At 46.8% G+C, this 24322-nt stretch overlaps 1 protein-coding gene across 1 annotated transcript in view; it reads right to left on the reverse strand.

Annotated features, from left to right (window-relative positions):
- Positions 1-24322, reverse strand: part of CDHR2 (cadherin related family member 2) — a 436943-nt gene that overhangs the window by 349507 nt on the left and 63114 nt on the right. The window contains exons 4-6 of the mRNA XM_073651379.1: positions 21277-21416; positions 9358-9408; positions 7793-7882 (exon numbers count right to left, since the gene is read on the reverse strand). Coding sequence (XP_073507480.1) covers positions 7793-7882; positions 9358-9408; positions 21277-21416 — 281 coding nt within the window. The remainder of the gene's footprint in view (positions 1-7792; positions 7883-9357; positions 9409-21276; positions 21417-24322) is intronic.

A 24322-nucleotide genomic window follows, 5' to 3' on the forward strand; every position in this document is an offset into this window, starting at 1 on the left:
TACTGGCGGTGAGACCGAGCAGTCATGTGACCACAAGAATGCGATATGCTACACTCTGACTAGACATGCGAGGCCACGCACATCTAGTTGAAATGTGGCCTGGAGTATGCATATCTCATATTTGCGGTGACATGACTGCTCGGTCTCCATGCTGGCACCGAAAAATCCTCACAGCACACAGTACACATGATGTGAGGGCTCAGAAGTCTGCAGTCACATAGAGTGACTGCAGACTTTCATGATGAACGTGGATAATCACTTTAAGTCTGGCATTATACACTCCAGTCGTAATGAAGGGGTGTTTTGGAGTAGAATGCGCAAAATGTTGCGCATTCTACTCCAAAACGTGCAGCTCAATGAATTTGGCACATCTTCTCAGTGGCGTGTCCCTCCTGTCACCTCACCAGAACTTTTATTCCAGTCTGGGACTGGAGTAACATTTGTGGCATAACAAACACGCCACTTTTGCTGAATGTGAAGGCTGGGCATCATCCCAGTTTCTCCCCAGTTCTGCCCATTTTGGCAAAGCGGTTTCAAACTGGGAAAATGCCAAAAGTCGCAATTTTGCAACTTTTAAAAGCATTTTTTGCCAACTTTAGTGCATAAAAATTTTAATGAAATGGAGCCTATAGCCTCATTCTAAGGTCAGTCATTTTTCTAGTACGCAAAAAAGTACAGGTTTCATCAGTGTTTTAATCTGATTTTCATTAGCGTTTGGTCCATGTGTCAGTTTTAACCATCAGAGTTTTATCAGTGATTTTCATTAATGAGAAAATAAATAAATACATTTCACAGCTTCTATCCATTACAATGTCAATCACAGACAGCATATACATGGCACACGAATGACGTCTGTGTGATGTTTCCAGACCCATAGACTTGATTGGGTAATTTTAATCTGTGCCATTGAGGAGATGCACTAAATACATTAAGTGGCACGCACCTCTTAATGAATTCAGCACATCGTGCTTCAGCGAGCCATTCATTAAGAATTGGCCCATTAGCCTCCCCTAGCATTTCCTTGCCAAAGTTTTCCTAGCCCCCTAAAAGCTTTAAGGGGTTACTGTTTTTTACAAGGATTTGTTAGAAAAATCTTTAAAAAATAAGCTTTTCTCATGTTGTGCGTCTGCTGATATCCCAAGCGGTCAGCTGGAATCTGTGGGAGAACCAAGATTGCAAGTGTTCAATCTTCCTACAGCGCCATGAGAGGGAGAAGTATTGCATTACCCCTGTGTTGGGCCTCCTTGTTTCAGTCAATTGATGGAGGTTCTGAAACAGATTCCCCTCTATTAACTCAAAGTGCTCTAAAGGAGGGGGCAGGAGACAGGCGTAGCTAGTAGGAAGCCCCCCATGACTGGGATTGGCCGGGAGGAGCCAAGTTTGTAAGATACGGGGGGATACTATTGGATGAGTATGTATAAGGGGGCGTGCATTAGGAAGAGGTGAGGGGTAGACTGTAGGAAAGTGCGGGAAAGCTCCCATTCTGCGGGGAAAAGAGAAGTGAGAAGACCCCATAGAGTGCAATTCAGTTACCTCATGGAGACCGTTGAATCCCTCATGGCACAGCTGCGGGACACGGCCTGTTCAGGAGATGGAGGCTGGCTGGCGTCTCAGCTGTCAGCCTTATTGGGGGCAGCACGCACGCAGGACTGGGCACCAGGACCCAGCGGGAGAGCAAAGAGGTCACGGCCTCGGGAGCGGCTGTCACCTGAGGTACTTGCGGGCAGCAGGCGGCGGCTGCGAAGCCCCTCACGGGACCCTGCGAAGCGAGCGCCACAGTGCGGTCCCACACCGCCGTGCTTGCACTGGCAGGAATCCGCACAGCCGGCCTGCGGGCTCAGGACGGCGAGGATCAAGGGCCGGGGCGGAAGTGCGGGCCGCACAGGAAGTGCAGCCTGCTGCAGCAGCGCAGCCCAGACCAGATGTCAGGGCAGCGCCTAGCAGGAACCTCCCTGCATCAGCAAGGCAAGCATCCACCCGGAGGGATAGCGGGGATCGGAGGCGTGCAGGGGAGGAGCCAGCGGGGCATGCGGCTGGAGCGCCAGGTATTCCTGGCGATGTTCCGGTCGAGGTACCTGCCAGACGGAGCGGGAGATGCGCGGCGGCGATCTGCGGGCAGGCAGCAATGGGGAGAAGAAACACTGCCAGGCCCAGCTGGTCAGTCTGCGGCGGGCAGCAGAATGGAGTTGTCTGGCAGTCCCATTCCAGCCAGCACGGGCCGGGCCGGTCGGTCCGGGTCTGGGGGCGATCGTGGTCACAGATCTGTGAAGCGGAGCAGAGCGAGGACAAGCGGGAGGCGAGCTTCAGGCAGGAGAGCACCAACGGCTGTGGCAGGCGCTCCGGTCCCCCCTGGTGACGAGGAGGCCGGTGGTGCAAACCGAAAAAGAAAAAGGCGATACATTAAAGCTGGATGACAGGGCATGGGGTGAGGTGTACGTGTGCTTCGAGGGTCCTTTGGGGGCACATGTCAAAAAAGAGGTAATGGAAAAAAGTTGGCAGGATGAGTATGTGGAAATTTTCTCTCTCCTCCCCTTGTAAAAGTTCAATTCAGACAAGGGAAAGAAGGACGATAGCAAGAAGGAGGAGGAAGAAAAGCGGAGGTGGCGATTGATTCCCCAGACGTTTGTGAACTGGTTGCAAGCGTTTGCAATATTGGCGAGCATTATCGGGGAGAAGTTTCTGGAAAATTGCTCTGGTTTATTTTGTTATTTGGATTCTATAGGGGAGGCTCATCGTACATATGGGGGGCAGACATGGTTATGATACGATGAGCAGTTCAAGCAGAGGAAGGCGGTGAGGCCAGAGATTAAGTGGGATCAGAAGGACATATGGTTGTGGCTAAAGGTTATGGCTTCGGCTAGGTACGGGCAGTCCTTTCACGGGAGCGGAGGCAGCGGTAGTCAACCGTCGGGGCACAGGGACGACGACGCGGGGGTGCAGGGTGGAAAGAAAAATCGGGAACGTGTTGGCAGTATAATGACGGTCAATGTAAGTACGGCAACAGCTGTAAGTTTAAACATGTGTGTTCCCATTGTAACGGGAGTTCCCACGGCGCCTCTAAATGTTTCAAGAAAGGAAAAGGGAAGCCTTCAGTGGGTGCCGGTCAAGGGGGAGACTCCAGTGAAACTTCCCGGGATGGCCCCCTTTCTAAGTAGATATCCAGATCAGGCAAAAGCGGATGTTATTAGGAATGTTTTTTTAGAAGGTTTTAGGATTCCTCCACCCGCTCATAGTGTGCCTTTTTCACTTAAGAATTTGAGGTCGGCCTTGTTGCATCCTGATATGGTTAGTGGAAAGTTGTCTAAAGAGGTAGAGTTGGGTCGTATGGCGGGTCCTTTTCAGTGTTTGCCGGGTGAGGGTGTGATTATTTCTCTTTTGGGAGTCGTACTAAAGAAGGAACTGAATAAATTTCAATTGATTCAGCATTTGTTCTATCCAAAGGGGCTTTCGGTGAATGATGGTATCGATCAGGAACTATGTTCGGTGGAGTATACATCATTTGATGCGGCAGTGAAATGGGTGCACAGGTACGGGCTTGGGTCGTTGTTGGCAAAGACCAACATTGAGTGCACCCAGATAGCATTCCGTTGTTAGGGTATTTTTGGAGCGAGGGGTACTTCCTAGATAGATGTTTGCCCATGGGTTGTGCAATTTTTAGCAGTTTTTTGGAGTGGGTGGTTGAATGGTTTTTTGTTTATAGGTCCTCCAGAATCGTTAGTTTGTGGGAACTTGTTAGCAGCTATGTGTTGGGTGGCTGAGCGTTTTGGCGTTCCACTGGCAAAAGAAAAAACAGAAGGGCCTTGTACTGTTTTGAGTTTTTTAGGTATTTTGATTGATTCAGAAAAGATGGACTGTCGCTTACCGGAGGATAAATTGTTCATGCTTAGGCAAGAGGTGGACAGGGTGGGGAGGTTGCGTAAGGTAACGTTGAAGGAGTTGCAGTCCCTGTTGGGGAGGTGAATTTTGCTTGCAGAATTATGCCGATGGGCAGGATTTTCTGTCGCAGGTTGTCCGGGGTGACGGCAGGTGTGAGGGCACCGCATCATTTCATTCGGTTGAACAGGGACCACAGAGATGACTTGGAAGTGTGGAAATGTTTTTTGGAAAATTACAATGGGAGGTCATTAATTCATCAGGATTTTGTGGACAGATTTGACTGCAAAATTTAGACGAATGCAGTTGGTGGGGCAGGCTTCGGAGCGTATTGCAAGGGGAGGTGGAGTGTTGGAGAGTGGCCAAAATTGTGGAAACAGTTGGGTTACACAAAAAATTTGGTGTGGCACCCTGCTACAACAGGTACCACAGGACCCAGGGTGCATGGACGGACTTCTCCACAAGAGGCCCTCACTACGTACAAACACCTCCACCCTTCCACCTCATACCACCAGAGGGAGCCCGTTAGGGACATATATATGGAGGGTGGAGCTAGGCAGTTAGTTAGTTGTTGGAAAGCGTGCTGACGCTGAGAGCAGCGAAGACGCAGCATGTCTGCTGCTGAGTTCTGAGGGCCACGAGTGTGGCCGAAGGCAAGAGGAGAGGAGAGAGGAGTTGACGGGGCAGAAGAGCATCATAGGTTCACCCGGATATACAAACCGGACACCGGGTCCACGCCTACAGGGTCCCTTTTATACCCAGTAGGGATCACCGGCATTCCAGGAGGACTACAAGTCCCTGGCCGACCTGAAGCTAGACCCATTACAGGACGAGGAACCATGAAGGCCCCGGCACCCAGGGATAGTGGTTGCCAGCAGAAGGTCCCACTACCGAGCGACAGGTGAAGGAACAGCGCGACACATAAGCTAGGCCCAGTTGCAGGCTGGCCAGGAGCATACAGAGAGGCAGACACGGACCAGGAGGCCTTATACAAGCTCACTGTGGAGAAGTCCTGAAGTGCACCCATCCTACTGAGTACCCTGGACCGTACCTGACATCCGCACCAGTAAAGGTATTGAAGCGAATCCCCTGTCTCTGTCAGTTACTCCTGCTGCGCCTTCCCGCCTGCACTACAAGCCCCAGCATCACCATTCACCATCAAACTCCACACTGGCCCGGGGGACCCGCTCCGCCTGTGGGGAGCAGAAACATCCCAGCTGCCATCCCATCACCCCCCGGAGGCCTGCAGCAGCGCTGGTAATCCTTACCAGGTGCCACAGGTGGCGTCATGAACTATTTACTTTATTTTTATTTCTATCCAAGTTCCAATCCCCTTTTTCAAGAGTGACCCCAGGGTACGGACCCGGGAGCCGACCACCGCGACACCCCCAAACCAGGTAAAGGCCCGGGTCCGAGTCGTCCCCATCCCCTGGGCGTGTCATTGGCCTTTTTGGAGTTGTTCCCAATAGTGGTGGCGGTTTCGATTTAGGGGGAATTTTTCTTGAATAGGAGAATACGTTTTCATTGCGACAATATGGGTGTGGTGGTGGTGATTAACAGTTTGTCGGCCTCGTCCCCTCCGGTCATTAAGCTGCTCAGGGAACTTGTGCTCAGGTGTCTTGAATTGAATGCTTGGATTTCAGATGTGCAAGTTCCGGGTGTTCAGAATTCTATAGCGGATGCATTGTCTCGTTTTCAGTGGGACCATTTCAGGGCACTGGCGCCAGAGGCGGAGGATGTGGGAGACGAATTCCCCTCGCATTTGTGGCAACTGATTATGGAGGAGCAGGAAGGTTAATTCAGGAGTCTATTGCGAGTAAAACCTGGGCCGCTTACGAGGCATCATGGCGAGTACGGCAAAGTTGGGTGGCCAAATGGGGGGCAATTGTAAGTGACGAGGACAGAAGTCTGGCGGTTTTGTTCTTGATCGGGAAGGCGTCAGAGGTTGGGTGGTCTGGGTCAAGGGTTATTAATTTCATGGCAGGGCTGGCGTTCGGTTTTAAATTGCAGGGAGTAGAGAATGTCACAAAATCTTTTTTGGTCAGGCAGGCACTAGAGGGTTTTATGAGGGGCAGACACATTCCAGACAAACATAGACCAGTGTCGTTTACTACGTTGGAGGGTTTGGGCGCAGTTTTAAAAAGTATTTGTAGTTCTAGTTTTGAGTTGGCATTGTTTAAGCTAGCGTTCTCGTTAGCTTTCTTTAGCGCAATGCGAGTTGGGGAATTGGTGGCGCCAAGTAAAGGCAGGGCGGGGGGACTGCGGGAGGAAGATGTGGGATATTGGGTTGGGGGCATCGATTTTGGGATAAGGCACTCAAAGACGGATCAGGCGGGAAAAGGCAGGCGTGTGGTGTTGGGTAAGGTGGACGGGGCACTGACGTGCCCAAGGAAGTGTTTGGAGGAATATTGGCAAGTATGGTCAGGTAGAGTTGGTCTGCTTTTATGCCATGAGGACGGAACGTTTTTGTCTAGTTTTCAGTTTACAGCAGTGCTTAAAAAAGGGATTCACGAGTTGGGGCTTAGCCCAGAATTATATGGCTCGCATTCATTTAGGATTGGCGCAACGTCAGAGGCAGACAGGTGCGGTTTGGGTGCTGAGGTGATAAAGTGCATTGGTAGGTGGAGTTCTGACTGCTATCTTACGTATGTGAGGTATTAATTATGGTAAGGAGAAGGAGAATGGAGTTCGTCAAGTTGGTAAATATGTTTCTCATTTTTAGGTACTGCTCCATTGTTAGCCTGGATTTTTGGACATTCTTTCGTGCATTGGGGGCACTGCGGGCCAGACGGTAGGCAACTGGGTTTTGGTAGGGAGCAGACTGTTGTCCGCTGGCTGGGTTTTAGAGGGATGGTGTGGAGTCGGTTCTTGTCAAAATTTCACAAGGTGGCCCGGTTGGATAGAGCGCCTGATATCTTGGTGGTGCATATGGGTGGGAATGATCTGGGAACAAGGCCCATTAGGGAATTAATTTGGGATATTCGCTTCGATTTTTTGAGGTTATGGACATCATTTCCGGGGTTGCTGACAGTGTGGTCAGACATCGTGCCTAGACAGAAGTGGAGGGCGGCGAGATCATTAAAAGGGATTAATAGAGCGAGGGTGAAGTTGAACAGGGCCATAGCGGCCTTTGTATCAAGGAACGGAGGCGTAAGCATCAGACATTTAGATTTAGAGTCCGGAGCGGGGAATTTTTGGTTGGCGGATGGTGTTCATTTGAATGCCATCGGAATTGATCTCTGGGCTTCGGCAATACAGGATGGGATTGAAAGGGCATTGTTGGGGTTGGGGCACTCAAGAGCCGAGGTGTCAGGGCTGTGCGTGGTTAGCGGGGGGTGGGGTTCTTGGAGTTGGTACTGATTTGTCGGTACAATGAATTTGCGAGAAGTCCAGGCAGTTTGAAGTTACATGGGGGGTGGTCTGGCAATTTTTTGGTTCAGGGCTCTGGACTGGGTTTTACCCTGGGAGCTCTTAGGTGCTTAGTCTTTCACGTACTGTGGAAGTATGGTGCCCTTGAGCTTGTGGTGCATGGCTGAGGGTGAGATGGCGGTTGGATTTCTTTTGTGTTATAAAAAAGCCAGACCTCTTAGCTCCAAGAACCCTCCCCTCTTATTTTATCTGGCATTATTGTTAATATGTTAATTTTTGGGTGTTAATAAAATGGCCGCTGTGGCCAAATTTATCCAAAGAATCCAGGGTGAAGTGTTTTTATTCGGAGGAGTAGGGTGTAGTGTTTGGAGAAGATGGAAATAAGGTAACTACGGGAAGAAGCCGTACTTGCCGTACCTGGTCATGGGGAATACGAAAATGGGTTTTCTAAGCTATGCAACCCTTTAAAACCCTTTTTATATTTTGAGATGATTAGTCAACAAAAACAATTCATTTCTTGTAAAAGTACAAACTACCATCTTTTGCTTACCTCGGGGACCTCTACTGCATAAGGCAGGCCATAAAACACAGGTGCGTTGTCATTGCAGTCTTTAATTTGAATGGTTAATGGTTTGGTAACCTTAAAAAAAAAAAAGAATCAGATATGACACATTCCAAAGGATAGTGACCAAATTCTTTGAATGACATTTTATAATACAAAAGTGTCAGAATCTTCATTCTACAAGGACATTGGCAATCATCAATATATCATAACTTAAAAGGGTTTACCAGGGTCAATAAAAATTTGGCAATGATATAAAACAACAAAACAACGCTTATAAGATCTGTCCAGTCACTCCAGCAAAGCCACACTGGCGCTACTGGTTAGTCTCTGCTTACTATACATGGGTAGAAGACACAAGACTGTGGCAACCAATCAGTGACCGCCATGATCTCTTGCTGAGAACAATGATTGGCTGCAGTGGTCATGTGAGTAGACAGCTTGTTATTCCTGCAGGGAACTTTATAGAGACCACAAGGGGTGACAGGCAAGTCATTAAGTAAGAAATAGTTGTTTTGTTATTTTATGGCAATGTTTTGTTATTATAGAAATCCTCAATTAAGCTGTCACACACTAGAGATTTTAGACAAGTGTGAAGGTGGTCATAACAATAGTATGGGGAAAATGACAAATAAACAGTCAAATAATGAGATCTGTGTCCAAACCCGGACTGAAGAAGCTCCTTGTCTTCTCTTTCAAGAAGGCAGTAATTTCAGGATTGTATGCACCAATTAGTAGGTGAATTGCATCTAGTCAACCAGCAGTCTGTTAAACCATTGCATCTTTATGAAAGATGCAATCAAAATTGTGCTTTGATAGTTGGAGCATACAACAGCTAATGGTTTATGCTGAAGGGCTTTCCTGAGCCAACTGCAGATGGCGCTGTGCAGTGGGTCCTCTAGACTGTACTCTGTGATCTCTCAGTTTATGTGTGAGTCAATGTAAGGGCAGGTGCAGAGAAGCGTATTTGTTGTCCAAGTGCGTTCCGACAAAACATCACATTCAGAACAATGTTAGTCTATGGGGCTGTGCACATATCTGATTTTTTTCCTTGGACAGAGACTGTCCAAGGAAACAAACACTGCATGCCCGAGTTTGATCAGATATTCGGATCGCCCTCCGCCATGCAAGTCACTGAGTGCAAGGAAAAAATTAGACTGCACTTGGATGACATCTGCACCTGTCCTAAGGGGTACGTTCACATGAGCGTATAAAAAATCATTCAGAGTTTCATCCAGAAAAGTGGGACGATTTTTTTTCGTCACCAGTGTGCAATCCATATGCAATCCGCTTTTTTTACAGCAAGCCCTTACAGTTCTCCTATAATGAATACTGATGATTCTGCTGAAATCTGCAACAGATTTGTCAAAAATACTATTACTGCCACTAACTCTGGCTTTATAACTCCCACGTCTTCTACAAACACCCCCATAAATATACAGTGTAAATTAAACAAGTATTGGAATTGGAAAAGAACATTATTTTATTGATTTAGAGCCTTTTATATTGACAACTGATAGGGAATATGTAATTGTTATACAATGAATACTTACCGATTCTAATTTATCAGCCACTGTTTGGATGACACTAAGTTGTTGCCGACTCTAAAGAAAAAGAAAGACAAACATTAATTACACCATGACATGCACCCCATCAGTGTAACTGATTTTTTGTGTTTTTGCTTTGTGTAACCTGGAAGGTGAAGGGGGAAGAACATTTTATATAAGACTTCAGCCGTGAATATCCCTATTGTTCATGCCAAATAACCATACATTGAGAACACAATAATGTTGATCATAGTCTCCAGCAAGGATGCATTTCACGCATGTTTGAAACCTCTGTTGTTGTTGATAATGAAAAATTATTACAAAATAACTTTGATAAAGCTCAAATGAGTAGATTTGCCTTCCTCTGCCACAGTATCTAATATATAAAATCGTCTTATCCCGTCTGTCTGTCTGTCCTTCTGTCCAGGAAATCCTGCGTCGCTGATTGGTCCGGCCGCGGCCAATTAGCTACGCGGGATTTCAGAAAAAGATGGCGGCCGTTAGCTGCTCATCTGCCGCACGGAGGTCAGCGGCGATGCAGCCGGGAGATGACCGGCGCTCGCAGCAGAAGTACCCGACCGGCGGCGCCGCTGACCTCCATGCGGCTACCGGCTAGGGGCGCTGATCTCCCGACAGCAAGTGTGAAGGGGAGCGGCGCCGCTGGTCGGGATACTTCTGCTGCGAGCAGACGGTCATCTCCCGGCTGCGCACAGCGGAAGTACCCGCACAGGCAGCGCCGCTCCCCGGTCCTCACTAATACGATTCGCTGATTGGTCGCGGCCGCCGGCCACGACCAATCAGCAATATTGGCGCCAAATTTAAACACTGCTCTGCTGATTGGTCGCGACCGATGGCCGCGACCAATCAGCGATTTTGGCGCCAAATTTAAACACCGCTCTGCTGATTGGTCGCGGCCGGCGGCCTCGACCAATCAGCGATTTAGGCGCCAAATTTAAACACGCTCTCCAGTCCTCAGTAACAGGGTTGGCTGATCGGTCGCGACCAATCAGCGATATTGGCGCCAAATGTAAACACCGCTCTGCACAGAGGTCAGCAGAAGTACCCCGACCGGCGGCGCCGCTGACCTCCATGCATGCATGAGGCTATTGTAAGTTCCACAATAGCTCAGAAACCAGCGAATTGCTCCACACAGTATACTAGCCCCCATAAAATGCTCCATACAGGCTTCTGGTCCCCATATAACGCTCCATACAGGATACTGGCCCCCATATAACACTCCATACAGAATACTAGCTCCCATATAACGCTCCGTACAGGATACTGGCCCCCATATAATGCTCCATACAGAATACTGGCCCCCATATAACACTCCATGCAGGATACTGGTCCCCTTATAATGCTCCATACAGAATACTGGCCCACATAAAATGCTCCATACAGAATACTGGCCCCCATATAACGCTCCATGCAGGATACTGGCCTCCATATAATGCTCCATGCAGGATACTGGCCCCCATATAACGCTCCATACAGAATACTGGCCCCCATATAACGCTCCACGCAGGCTGTTCCCCCCACATAATGCCCCACGCAGGCTGTTCCCCCCACATAATGCCCCATGCAGGCTGTTCCCCCTCATATAATGCCCCATGTAGGATGTCACCCCCCTTATAATGCCCCATGCAGGATGACACACACCACCCCCTTCCTTATAATGCCCTATGCAGGATGTCACACACCCCCTCCCTTATAATGCCCCATGAAGGATGTCACACACACCCCCTCCCTTATAATGCCCCATGCAGGATGTCACACACACCCCCTCCTTTATAATGCCCCATGCAGGATGTCACACACACACCCCTCCCTTATAATGCCCCATGCAGGATGTCACACACACCCCCTCCCTTATAATGCCCCATGCAGGATGTCACACACACACCCCCCTTATAATGCCCCATGCAGGATGTCACACACCCCCACTTCACCCCCCTCCCTTATACTGCCACAGGCCTCCATACAATAAAAAAAAATCAAATACTCACCTCACTTCTCACCTGCTGCCGCTGCTCCAGACTCCTCAGCGTCGCCGGCCTCATCCCGCTCTGCGCTGTGACTGCTCAGGAGAGAGCGCAGTGTAAAGACGTCACCGCGCCCTCTGACCTGAGACGTCACAGTCAGAAGATGCGGTGCGGAAGAGACCGGAGCTGCTGCAGAGGCACGGGGAGAGGTAAGTATTGTGCCAGGTGCCGCACACCAGGGCCGGCGTCAGCTCAGGGCCCCGGCATTGGCCCGGGTGCGCCGGGTGCTGACGCCGGCCCTGGTGTGCAGCGTGCGGCCCTGCTTCTGGGGGGGGGGCAGCTGCCCCCCCTTGCCCCACGGTGGGTACGCCCATGGGTCCAGCCATCTTGAGGGGATGAGGGATACATAAAGGCTGCATGAGCTCATCACCAGCCAGTATTTGTAGTGCTGTGGAGTTTGGTGGAGACTTATGTTTGGAAAAATAATGAATGGGCTATAAAAATATAAAAAGGACTTCGATTAGGGAACATGATAGTCCTCCCTAAACAGGTGGTTTTAGGGAGCGCCTAAAACTGTGTAAGTTGTGGTTTGTCCTAATTTCTTGGGGTAGAGCATTCCAAAGAATAGGTGCTTCTCGGCCTTTTGGCTAAGATCAAGTGTAGTATCTTTCGAAAAGGCGGCTAAGGCCGTCGGCCGCCCTAGTAGATAGATACAATATGCACACTGGGGTTTGGGCGCTTGTTAGTACGCCAGGTGGCTTATATAGTCATCTGGTGGAAAGCATGGCCCCCCAGGATCGACGCCATTGGGCCGGGGAAGATTGAAAGCCCGAAGTGTGAAGTGCCCCAGGAGTGGTGACCCTGGGGTGCCTTAACTCACTGGGATTGGGAACCCCACTTGAGTTTATGGCACATTTGCACAAGCACTTCGTTTCACTCTTTAAGCACACACCCTTCTCCGGGCCTTCTGGCCTTAGGATGGGGAATTTTTGAAATTTCCGGTCGGAGGTCCGGTCAGTATTACACTGAAACAACCTTCACTATTTATTTTATTTATTATATTTTTGTCACTGTGTGTTACCTATTCACGTGTGTCCACATGTCACTTGGATTTTGTCGGGATGCGGTTCCCTTACGGGTTCCTCTCTTGGCAGGTCTAGGGGGGGAGTGTGTGGCCATCAGGTTCCGCTCCCCCCTGAACCCCCCTGGCTCTCCTCTTTTGGGAGGAGAGCGTTGTTGGCTCCCCTCTTCTGGGAGGGGAGCACAGTCTTTGGCTCCCAGTGCCTTGCTCGGGTGAGAACTCGGGCAGGTGCTGGGGGTAAGATTGGGTCGCCTCCGGCTTCGGCTGGAGGTGGCTATTTGTCCCTGTTCCTCGCTGTGGCCTTCTGGCTCGGAGGGACGGGGAATGGTTTGGGGGACCCTTCTCCTTTTGGAGAGGGTTTCAAGATGACCAGCATCCTAGTGCACTTTTTTTGTGGCACTTGTCACTTTTTTAAGCGCACTCGGGTTTAGTACACGAATTCGGGCTTTCAAAAAAAAAAATATATATATATAGTGTACATGCAGTGTGTGTGTATATAATGTAGACTGCGCATATAAACCTGAAAGATCTGGAGAAGATCTGTATGGAGGAGAGGGTCAATATCCCTCCTGCAGTGTGTGCAAACTTGGTCAAGAACTACAGGAAAGATCTTATCTCTTCTATTGCAAACAAAGGTTTCTGTACCAAATATTAAGTTCTGTTTTTCTATTGTATCAAATACTTATTTCATGCAATAAAATGCAAATTAATTACGTGAAAATCATAAAATGTGATTTTCTGGATTTCTTTTTAGATTCTGTCTCTCACAGGTGAAGTGTACCTATGATAACAATTACAGACCTCTCCATTCTCTGTAGGTGGGAAAACTTGCAAAATCAGCAGTGTATCAAATACTTATTTTCCCCACTATATATATATTTAGATAAATAGATACAGTAGATATATCAATATATATGGTATATTGGACTGCTAAATGGTACTGTTCCCATTCCCATTAGACCACGTTCACACATTCAGTATTTGGTCAGTATTTTACATCAGTATTTGTAAGCCAAAACCAGGAGTGGTGATAAATACAGAAGTGGTTACTTGTTTCTATTATACTTTTCCTCTGATTGTTCCTCTCCTGGTTTTGGCTTACAAATGCTGAGGTAAAAATCTCACCAAATACTGAACATGTGAACGTGTGAATAGTCCGGATCTCAATCCAATTGAAAATCTTTAGTGGAAGTTGAAGAAAATGGTACATAACAAGGCTCCAACCTGCAAATCTGATCTGGCAACAGCAATCAGAGAAAGTTGGAGCCAGATTGATGAAGAGTACTGTTTGTCACTCATTAAGTCCATGCCTCAGAGACTGCAAGCTGTTATTAAAGCCAGAGGTGGTGCAACAAAATACTAGTGATGTATTGGAGTGTACTTTTGTGTGTGTGTTTTTCATGATTCCATAGTTTTTTCCTCAGAATTGAGTGATTCCATAATTTTTCCATCTGCTTGGCCTGAAAAAAATTACCTATACTGAGTACCACATTTTTTATCTTGATTTCTTTTAGTGTTTCTTAAAGCCCTAAAGTTGCCATTTGAAATGACTTTAGTTTTGTGCCATGTCTGTGATCTGCTTTTTTTTCAACAACATTAAACAACTGAATGAACATCCTCCGAGCCTGGTGATTCCATAATTTTCGCCAGGGGTTGTATTAGATACAAGAAATCCTCGATAAATTGAGAGTAATATTTGCGAAATCCAGTCTCTAAAGAGCCTTAAAGAGAAGTTATCATCAGAAACTGACCTATTGATTAAATCAGGTTATTAAATGTTGTGTGTTTTTTTACATATTTCAATATGTATTAAAAATTAAGAATCTTGCCATTTTCACACTGGCCACTGGGGCTTTTTTATACACTATACTCATACATGAAGTGAAAGGGAACAGGGTCAATTGTGACATCACTTATTGTGAATGGTGGAGCAGTGTATAGAGGTGTTACCTGCCATTGTAATCCTGCTTCTACTCCAGTAAATTCTTCCTGAAAGGTCAGGAAGTATGAATCTAACAAAAGCTCCAGTGGCCAATGTGAAAATTGCAAGTTTTCTAATTTTATATTTTTTATAAAGATCAAAATAAAAATAAAAATTGTAAACATTGCAAATTAAAAAAAAAAATACATGAAACAAAATGGGTCTTGGCTCTGGATTCCCATGTTAAACATTCTGGAGTGTCTTTGGAATCTATTCCCAGAGCGGCTATACAGAAACCAAGGCAGATTGGCCGGAAAAAAATTGGTTCTTCTGTGTTCACTGGAGAGGCGTTCATTGAATCTGGAGTAGCAGAGAATTTGATGGACTTCTCTCTGACTAAAAGGCTGAAAATTCCCTTTGTTTTCTTTTGTGTGCCTCTAACGCTAATCTGTGCAATTAACTCCACAATTCCTGGTGGTCCGGATAGAGAAGGTGACTGTTCAAATGGTGAACTACAAGTTGAGGACATTTTTTTATTTTTGCCACTTTCTGATGCAGCGGTGCTTTTGGATTTCCGTGGTATGGCCACATGCTTCAGTCATTCCCTGGTCATCTGACCAAATCCAGTTGGGATCATCTTGTTTTCATAACTGTCAAATCTCCATCTCAACCACCCTCACTAAAAGTATTTTCTGCTTGCAATGCTTCCCTGTTGCTTGCCTCTTATCAGCACTTTGCAAATGTTTTTTCAAGCAGAGGGCCGAGATGACCATTCCCCTACAACCACCAACAGGGAGAGTTTACCTATCTCTCCCAGAGACTCAGGTGATGTCTGCCTAAATTAAAGAGAACCTAGAGAGGAGAGTCATTTTAAAATCACCATTTGCCAAAAGGTGCAGGTTTCTTCTTTGCTAAAAAATAAAGACGGGGCTCTGAGACCATGCATAGACTATAGTTATCCGTTGTCATTTGACAGGATTAAAAATGCTATCATCTTCTTAAACCTGTGTGGAGCCTATAGTACAATCCAAATTAAAGAGGGTAACAAAATGGAAGACGGCATTAAATACACATGATGGTCATTATGAATATCTAGTTAAGCCTTTCAGATTATGTAACACACCGGCTGTGTTGCAGCACTTTGTAAATTAGATCTTTTTGATGTCCGGTACCAGTATGTCCTAGTCTACCTATATGACATTCTAATCTTCTCCAGAGACTTAGACTCTAATCGTCTTCATGTCTGCTAAGTTCTGAACAGACTATGATAAACCACCTTTACGCCAAGTTGGAGAAATGTCTGTTTGAATGTCATAAAATGCCATTGCTCAGATACATCATCCATTTGGAAGTCTATGCATGGATTTAGAAAAAGTTTTCACTATTTTAGATTGGACACAACTTGTTGGTCTCAAAGTACCACAGAGATTCCTCGGTGACATGGCTCGGTTTGGGGATTCAATCCGCTAACCTGTTGCTCCGTGGTCGAATCTCTATCCACTGAGCTTTTGCCTTGTTTTCCCTGTCCAAATGCTGATGGTCCCATTTGTCTTTGTTCTCCCTTTTTAGTTTGCTCCTCTCCAGGTGTTTTCCACTTTCCCATTTTGGTCTGCCCTATCACATTCTGGGTTGGGTTTTATATGCTCACCCTTCATTGCATTTCCTTTCTGGCTATACCTCTAGGTGGACTTGGGTTTAGGAGGAGTTCCAGCCCTTCAGCTAAGGCGTTTACCTTACATGGTAAACACTAGTTGAATTCCTGCAGTGAGTCTGTTTGTTTTCCTTCCCAGTTCCTCTTCCTTTCAAGTTTTTAGGTTTCAGGGAAGTTATACTTTTTCCGTTTACTTTTGGCTCTTCTTCTCCACCCTATATGAACGTGTTTTAATTATCTCACCCTGAGTTTTTGTATATTCCTGCACACTTTCATCTCCTCTTATTGGCAGTGTACTCCTCAGGAGTTAAGAGAAACCTCTCAATCGCCTTTGAGGGAGCCAAGTCTGAGGTGGTGTTTTTGAGTTGTATGGCTAGGGTCTTTCTAGTCTGTACAGGGACCAGTGTGGGTGCGGTGTCTCCTTAAGGAGGAGGCAGCACTCTGCACCTCAGAGAAGAAATACTCACCACTGTGAGATCTCTACTTTTTCACCTGTTTGTTATTTTTGATCTGAGACACTAGGCACTTTATTAGCACAGAGAAACTTTTTGCTATTTGCTTGGAGCAATTTGGGCCTCTCTTAGCTGGTGCCTTCCCACATAGCAAGTACACTCCCCTGATGACTTCTCCTCACGGAGAAAGAAGTGCATTGGGGGGATTTTTTCTGGGGCAATATGAGAGCTATACTTAGGTACTAACCTTGTTAGGAGCGAATACAAGGGCACGACAAGGTAGATTAACCAGATCAAGTCTACCACTGTGGTTGAAAACTTCTGACAACTGACATCCCTGTGGCTCAAAATGGGTGAGATCCACACATTTTCTTCTCATGTTGGATGCACAATGACACTTTAAATGTGATATGTCTTGCCATGTATAAACAGGAACCAGTGGACCCGATATGGGTTCTTATTATTGAGTAATCATATTTGACAAGAAAAGTGTGATGTGATGTGTACTGAAGTATATATCCTGACAATCATAAGCGGAATTTATTTTGATTATTTCCCTCTCTAGAGAAACAGCAAAAAGGGGTTTAAAGGGTAACCACTTGATATAAACAAGCCAAAGCAGAAAAGTGACGAAGAGGTTAAAACGTAACTTTTACTAGTCAATAGATGAAACTGATACACAAAACTAAAAAGCCATACAGACCATAAGTGCAAAAAAGTGACTGCCACTGGTAGAAAGGCTGTACTACCCTGGACAGATATCCATTCATCTGTGTTGAGAACTGACCTAGGATCGATGCCCATGTAAGGCCAGACTGAACACTGGACGGGATAATGGTAGATAATGATAGAGCAGTTATACAGAGCATACAAAATCACCAACCGTATATGACATACAATGGTTAAACATGAGAGTTCACGCTTAAAATAGGTGATGGTACAATCTCACCATTTATGATGTCAGTTCAAGCTATTGCTCTAGACTGCTCACAGGTCTGGGGCATCATATATCTTCAACCACCAGCTATGTGCGGAACACCCCTTCCGACGTGTTTCTTCACATCAGGAAATTATCAGGGGAGATGAGGTATCACGCATAGTGTTTCTTGCAATCTGTCGCCAGACCTAACATACAGTGCGGTGCAGCCAAACGATAGTAGCCATCCTCTTTTTGTAACTAACTGCGCTCACCCTCAGCGATTGCGTCACTTCCGGTTCCAGCCCGGTCACTTCTGGTCTATGGAACGCAGACATCGGCGCTAATACGCGAGCCCCATAACCGATGCGCGCGTGCCAAGACGCAGACCAATCGGGTAAGGCGCAAAGGTGAGAGTGATGACATCACGTGGAATAAACAATATCCACATGATACATAGGTAGGACTCCAGTTATCACTATAAAGTACAGACACACCCGTCCAAGAGAGACATTGGATCGCAATACCCATATGGTTAATGGCAAAAGAAAATCGCCACAGGATCAGTAAAATCAGCAGGCATGAAGCAATGTAGTACACAAGGGGACGCACGGTCCACCCAGACAGAAGTATTATGCAAGGAATGGGGACCAAAAATCGCTGCGGGTGAAAGCACCTATTTTAAGCGTGAACTCTCATGTTTAACCATTGTATGTCATATACGGTTCATGATTTTGTATGCTCTATATAACTGCTCTATCATTATCTACCACTAGATGGTGGCCCGATTCTAACGCATCGGGTATTCTAGAATATGTATGTGGCCGACCGGGCGCAATCAGCAGAACGTTGTTTAAATTTGGCGCCAAAATCGCTGATTGGTCGCGGCCGTAAACGCGACCAATCAGCAAAACGGTGTTTAAATTTGGCGGCAATATCGGTGATTGGTCGCGGGTGGCGGCCGTGACCAATCAGCGAACTGTGTTAGCTAGGACTGGAGAGCTTGTTTAAATTTGGCGATAAAATCGCTGATTAGTCGCGACCGCGACCACTCAGCAAAACGGTGTTTAAATTTGGCGCCAATATCGCTGATTGTTCGCAGCCGGCGGTCGCGACCAATCAGCAGAGCGGGGTTTAAATTTGGCGCGAATAATGCTGATTGGTTGCGGCCGGCGACTGCGACCAATCAGCAGAGCGGTGTTTAAATTTGGCGCCAATGTAGCAGATTGGTTGCGGCCGGCGGTCGCGACCAATCAGCAGAGCGGTGTTTAAATTTGGTGCCAATATCGCTGATTGGTCGCGGCTGGCGGTCGCGACCAATCAGCAGAGCATTGTTTAAATTTGGAGCCAATAATGCAGATTGGTCGTGGCCGTTGGTCACGACCAATCAGCAGAGGGGTGTTTAAATTTTTGCGACAATATCGCTGATTGGTCGCGGCCGGCAACCGCGACCAATCAGCAAAGCGGTGTTTAAATTTGGCACCAATAATGCTGATTGGTCGCGGCCGGCGACCGCGACCAATCAGCAGAGCGGTGTTTAAATTTTGCGCCAAAATCGCTGATTGGTCGCGGCCGACGGCCTCAACCAATTAGCAGAGTGGTGTTTAAATTTGGCGCCAATCTCGCTGATTGGTCGCTGGCGGCCATGACCAATCAGCAGAGCGTTGTTTAAATTTGGCGCTAATCTCGCTGATTGGTCGCGGCTGGTGGCCGCGACCAATCAGCAGAGCGGCGTTTAAATTTACCGCCCATATCGCTGATTGGTCGCGTCCGGCGGCTGCGACCAATCAGCGTCGTATTAGCGAGGACCGGGGAGCGGCGCTGCCTGTGCGGGTACTTTCGCTGCGAGCAGCAGGGAGGTGAGCGGCTGCTCGCAGCAGAAGCATCCTGACTGGCGGCGCCACTCCCCGGTCCTCCGGTCACACTTATCGTTGGGAGATCAGTGGTCCTAGCCGCTGATCTCCCGACGTTAGCCGCATGGAGGTCAGCGGCGCCGCTGACCTCCGTCCGGCACATGAGCCGCTAACTACCGCCATCTTTTTTCTGAAATCCCGCGTCGCTGATTGACCGCGGCCGGACCAATGAGCTACGTGGGATTTCCTGGACAGACAGCAGCCGGACCAATGAGCGACGCTGAATTTCCTGGACAGACAGACAGAAAGACAGACAGACGGGGTAAGACAATTATATATATAGATTATCCCGTCCGGTGTTCAGTCTGGCCTTACATGGGCATCAATCCTAGGTCAGTTCTCAACACGGTTGAAGGGATATCTGTCCAGGGTAGTACAGCCTTTCTACCAGTGGCAGTCACTTTTTTGGACTTATGGTCTGTATGACTTTTTAGTTTTGTGTATCAGTTTTATCCATTGACTAGTAAAGGTTACGTTTTAACCACTTCGCCACTTTTCTGCTTTGGCTTATTTCCCTCTCTGTCTAAATTGGAGTGAGGATATGTTAGATTATTTTAATTGTGATTATTAAAAGTTATTTTTTAAGAGGATCCTCTAAGCTAGTCATACAAGGCGGAAATAAACACTTAACTGTTTATTTTCCTAACATGGGAATGGGGAGGAATTATTACAACTGAGAGGATATGGTATAAAAACAGAGTATTTGCAGTATAGGATATACAATACACAATGCTGTTATCAAGCACCCTATAACTTTATATCTTGTTCTCTATGCTATCTAACTAATCTCCGATGAGAGCAGTGTTCACAATTAGAGATGAGCGAACATGTTCGGCAAACATTTGCTTTCTTCAAATTCGGCATGAACATTGCACATTCGGATTTGTGTTCGGGTTCCCGAGCTTTTTGCGCAAAAATCGGCAAAAGTCAGCTTGAACGCGAACATCCCTGGTTTCCCGTGCTATTATCTGCATAACAGCGTGGGAAACAGGGGCTGTGATCAGCGGTAACATCATTACCGCGGTCACAGCGCTGCAGAATCACGCTGTCAGGTGTCAGTGTGATCCCGCAGCTGTGTCTGTGACCCGTAGTAAAAAGCTTACCGCAGGTCATAGGCGCCGGCTGATGGGACTACTACCCCCATCATCCGGCACCTGCTGTCACAGTAAACAAGCAGAGCAAGCGCCACTAATGGCAGGAGTAATCTCTCATTAGCCAACACTTGCAATGAAAGTAAAAAAAAGTTTCAATTAATAAATAATTATTTACATAAAAATAATAAACACATTATACTCACCTACACCTAATCGCCGATGTTCTCGTCCCCTGTAAAAAATAAAAAAACACCATATACTCACCTTAACACCTAATCCCCGATGCCCTTGTCTCCTGTAATAAATAAAAAATAATAAACCACCATAAACTTTACCTGTCCGCCGTAGTCCATATAATAGCGGATGTCCCACACAGATCTCACTGATGGCACAGCCACATTCGGAGATGTGACCATGCTGTTCGGCAGCCGGCGGTAATCCAAGCATTAAAGCGATGTCCCACGTTTCTTTTTTCAAATATCTTTATTCAGCTCAAAAAAGCATTCATTGCTGTTCAAAAGCGCATGCAAAAAATGTTATATTTTCTTCAGTCGAATACAGTACAATATATTTTTCTTGATCTTCAAAATGTAAAATGATTAATAATTAATGCTTAGTTTATGTTTAATAAAACAAATTGAATATAAATGACATAAATCACATGACAACAGCTGGAATCGACAAGCGGAGCTGAATCCTATCAGTGTATAAACCACACACTGTTAGGATTCAGCAAGCTGCATGGCTTGCTGAAAGTGACAACCCCTTTAAGTCCAACCTTCAAGGGTTTCAGCTTCAATGTAATTTTTTCCTCTTTTTCAAGAAAAGGACTATATCTATCCTATTACAGAAATTAGGTGTAAAACATGGGTATATACCAACTAATCTATAAAGCACTTTTGTAAAACAGCTTACCTCAAAATCTAATTCAACATCAAGAGTCACAATACCACTGATTGAATTACAAGAGAAATAAAAGGAATCTTTTCCAATTAAGTCATAGGTGAGATCATCTCCATCTTTATCTGTAGCGTTAATTTGAAATACAACTGAACCTGTTGAAGAAAAACTCCATGTTAAAATAAATTCATAGACAATTTTTTTCTATAAAAAATTCTTGTATGACACATTTGTGGTTAGATGGAGGCAGGATTTAATAAGGGTAGAATGTAATATAATGTAATATAGGAGATATTGCGCTTGAGAAAGTGTCCTTTCTTTATAGTGTGTAGAAAACCTGGAAAAGGTCTGGTTTGCTGCAGTAACAAGAAGAGGTTTAAAGGGAAGGTGCCATCAGAGTCCTATGTACAGGGGCTGCCGTATTTGAGGTGTGTAACTGCTGTTACACACCAGCAAATGAAAATGGCAACCCCCAGCTGTTGACTAAAATAATAATAATAAAAAAACGGTTCAAACAGTGAATTTAATTTTGTATTAAAAATAACTGTTTATATAATCAATAATTATTAATACAAAAAAAAAAACTGCGGCACCTTCCCTTTAAGGCTACAGCCCCACTACCAATATTTAGTTAGTATTTTTCTATTTCTATTATCCCTTTACTCTGATTGTTCCTCACCTGGTTTTGGCTTAAAAATACTGACCAAATACTGATCATGAGGCCATGGCCTAACTCTGTATTCAGAACAATCAGGGATGCAATCTGTCTAATAAGACTGATTAGCCACCTGCTGTGAGAGCTTCCTCAAAGGAGTTTTTCCCGGCCAAAGCCAATTTTCATCAAACACTGTAGCATATCCTAACTGTAAGTGTTCGCTCACATCTGTATATAAAATCAGCGAGTGCAATGTCAGAAAAAAATCGTATTGCATCCACACCAATGTTATTTATTGAGGCAGTGTTCATCTGCCAGTTTTTCCTCACCTGGAATTGGGATGAGGAAAAAATCGCAGCATACGACCTCGTAAAATGTCCGAGACTCACCAATGCAAGTCAATGAGTGCGAGAAAAAAAAATTGCACCGCACATAGATCATGTGCGTGCTGTTCAATTTTTATGCATACATCTCATAGGAAATCCAACATTTCATCAGCCAAGCACAGTAAATTCACAGCCAGAACCGTCAGAATAGAAAAATGTCAGTGAGATATATAATTAGTGCAGTGATCTGTAGTTTACTGTACATGTATTTAGCTAATAAATATAAAAATAGATGAAAAAAATGGTAAGGGGTCCCCCTTATTTTTAATAACCAGCTGAGGGAAAGCAGACAGATGTGAGCTGGTGTTATTATACTGGGAAGGGGCCAATATCCATGGATCTTCTCAGCCTATTAATATCAGCTCACAGCTGTCAGCTTACCTTTTACTGATTATCAAAAATGATGTGGGGTCCCCCCTAATTTTAATAACCAGCAAAAGCTAAGCAGACAGCTGTGGGCTGATATTAATAAGCTGGGAAAGAGCTATGGATATTGTCCCCTTACCAGACTAATAACTCCAGCACTCAGCTGTAGCACCCCGAGGGTTCGGTTGCTACAGAGGTATTGCATCTCACCCAGATGTGCGATATCTCACTTCCAGGTAAGGATGGAGTGTGGCTCAGGACCCTAACACCCACATGCACTACACCACATTTCCGGGGGACAGCTCGACGGTGCTCCCATTAGTTATGCAGGCACGAGTGAGCATGTCCCTGGCTGGAGTGGGGGGAGGGAACACCTAGAGAAGGGAACCCGGTAGTGTGTGCGTGGGGGAAGTAGATCCTGGGTGCACTCTGTACAGGAGTATAAAGGGAGGCACCATCTTGGAAAGGGAGTGAGTTGAGAGAGGAGAAGACAGGGAGCAGAGCTGCTTTATGGGCTCTGCTCCACAGGCAGGCCCTGTCAGGAGGCCTGAGCCTGGAGGAGGGAAGAAGGAGGAAGAGGAGCAGACTGGGCTCCAGGAAGGACAGAGGGGACCCCAGGGGTGTGGACTGGCTGGTAGCCACCACACGCCCGCCGCTACCTGAGTAGGGGGGTCAGGTCAAGAAGATGGGAACCGGATCCCAAATTAGTGGAGGAGAGAAACTACCCTCAACTAAGAACCGGAGGCTGCGACATTACATGTGGAGCAGCCCCTCACCACACCCGCTAGAAAGGCACCACATAGGACCTGGGAAACGCAGGCCAACGTTTGCCCACCAAGAAGGTCCGAGGCAGCTGGACATAAGCGTGGTCACTAGTGGGGTTGAAGACCAGAGACAGGGGACATAAAGGGGGTCCTGCAAAGCACTCCAGAAAGACCTGGGAGTTAACCGAGCCCCTCACCTGGTGAGCACAGCGCGACACAGGCGGCCACCTCTGCAGCGGTGGCCTGGAGCAGTAACCGAGTAACCGTGAGTAAAGACCCTGAACTGCACCACCAAGACTCCGAGTTGTCTTTGTTGCGCTCGTGTACCACCATCACCCCCATCATCTATCCCTGCTGCCCTGAGGCCATACCCCTCCCGTTGGGGGTTATACCACCACGCTGCACATCCTCATACACCTGGCCTCAGTGGACTGTTCTGCAGCGGCGGCTTCAAAGCCGCACTCAACGGGTGGCATAGTCGATCAAGTTAACATCTACTGCCATAGACCGCCACTTAGTCTGACTCCCTGGGCACGGACCGGATCACCGCCACGAGACTACAACCCTAAAGAGATCCGGCTCCGGGTAAGCTCCCGCGTGCGCAACGCAGCGCAACGCAGCGCGACACAGGCCCAGGGGCGCGTCAACTTTTGGCGTAGTCGGCAGGATTTCGTGCCCGCAACCACCGGGTACTGCGTGCCTGAAAAAGAGACTTTTAAAACTTACCATCCGTGAAGTTTTCCCGCCATCCGGCGCCATCTTCAGCCTTCTTCCCGCCATCCGTGAAGATTCCCGCCATCCGGCGCCATCTTCAGCCTTCTTCCCGCCATCTGTGGAGTTTTCCCGCCATTGGGCGCCATCTTGAGGACGCCGCGCGGGAAGAAGAGGGG

Source organism: Phyllobates terribilis, unplaced genomic scaffold (genome assembly GCF_046119375.1).
Source record: "Phyllobates terribilis strain yellow unplaced genomic scaffold, ASM4611937v1 Scaffold_11__3_contigs__length_659146591, whole genome shotgun sequence".
NCBI classification, from domain to species: Eukaryota; Metazoa; Chordata; class Amphibia; order Anura; family Dendrobatidae; genus Phyllobates; species Phyllobates terribilis.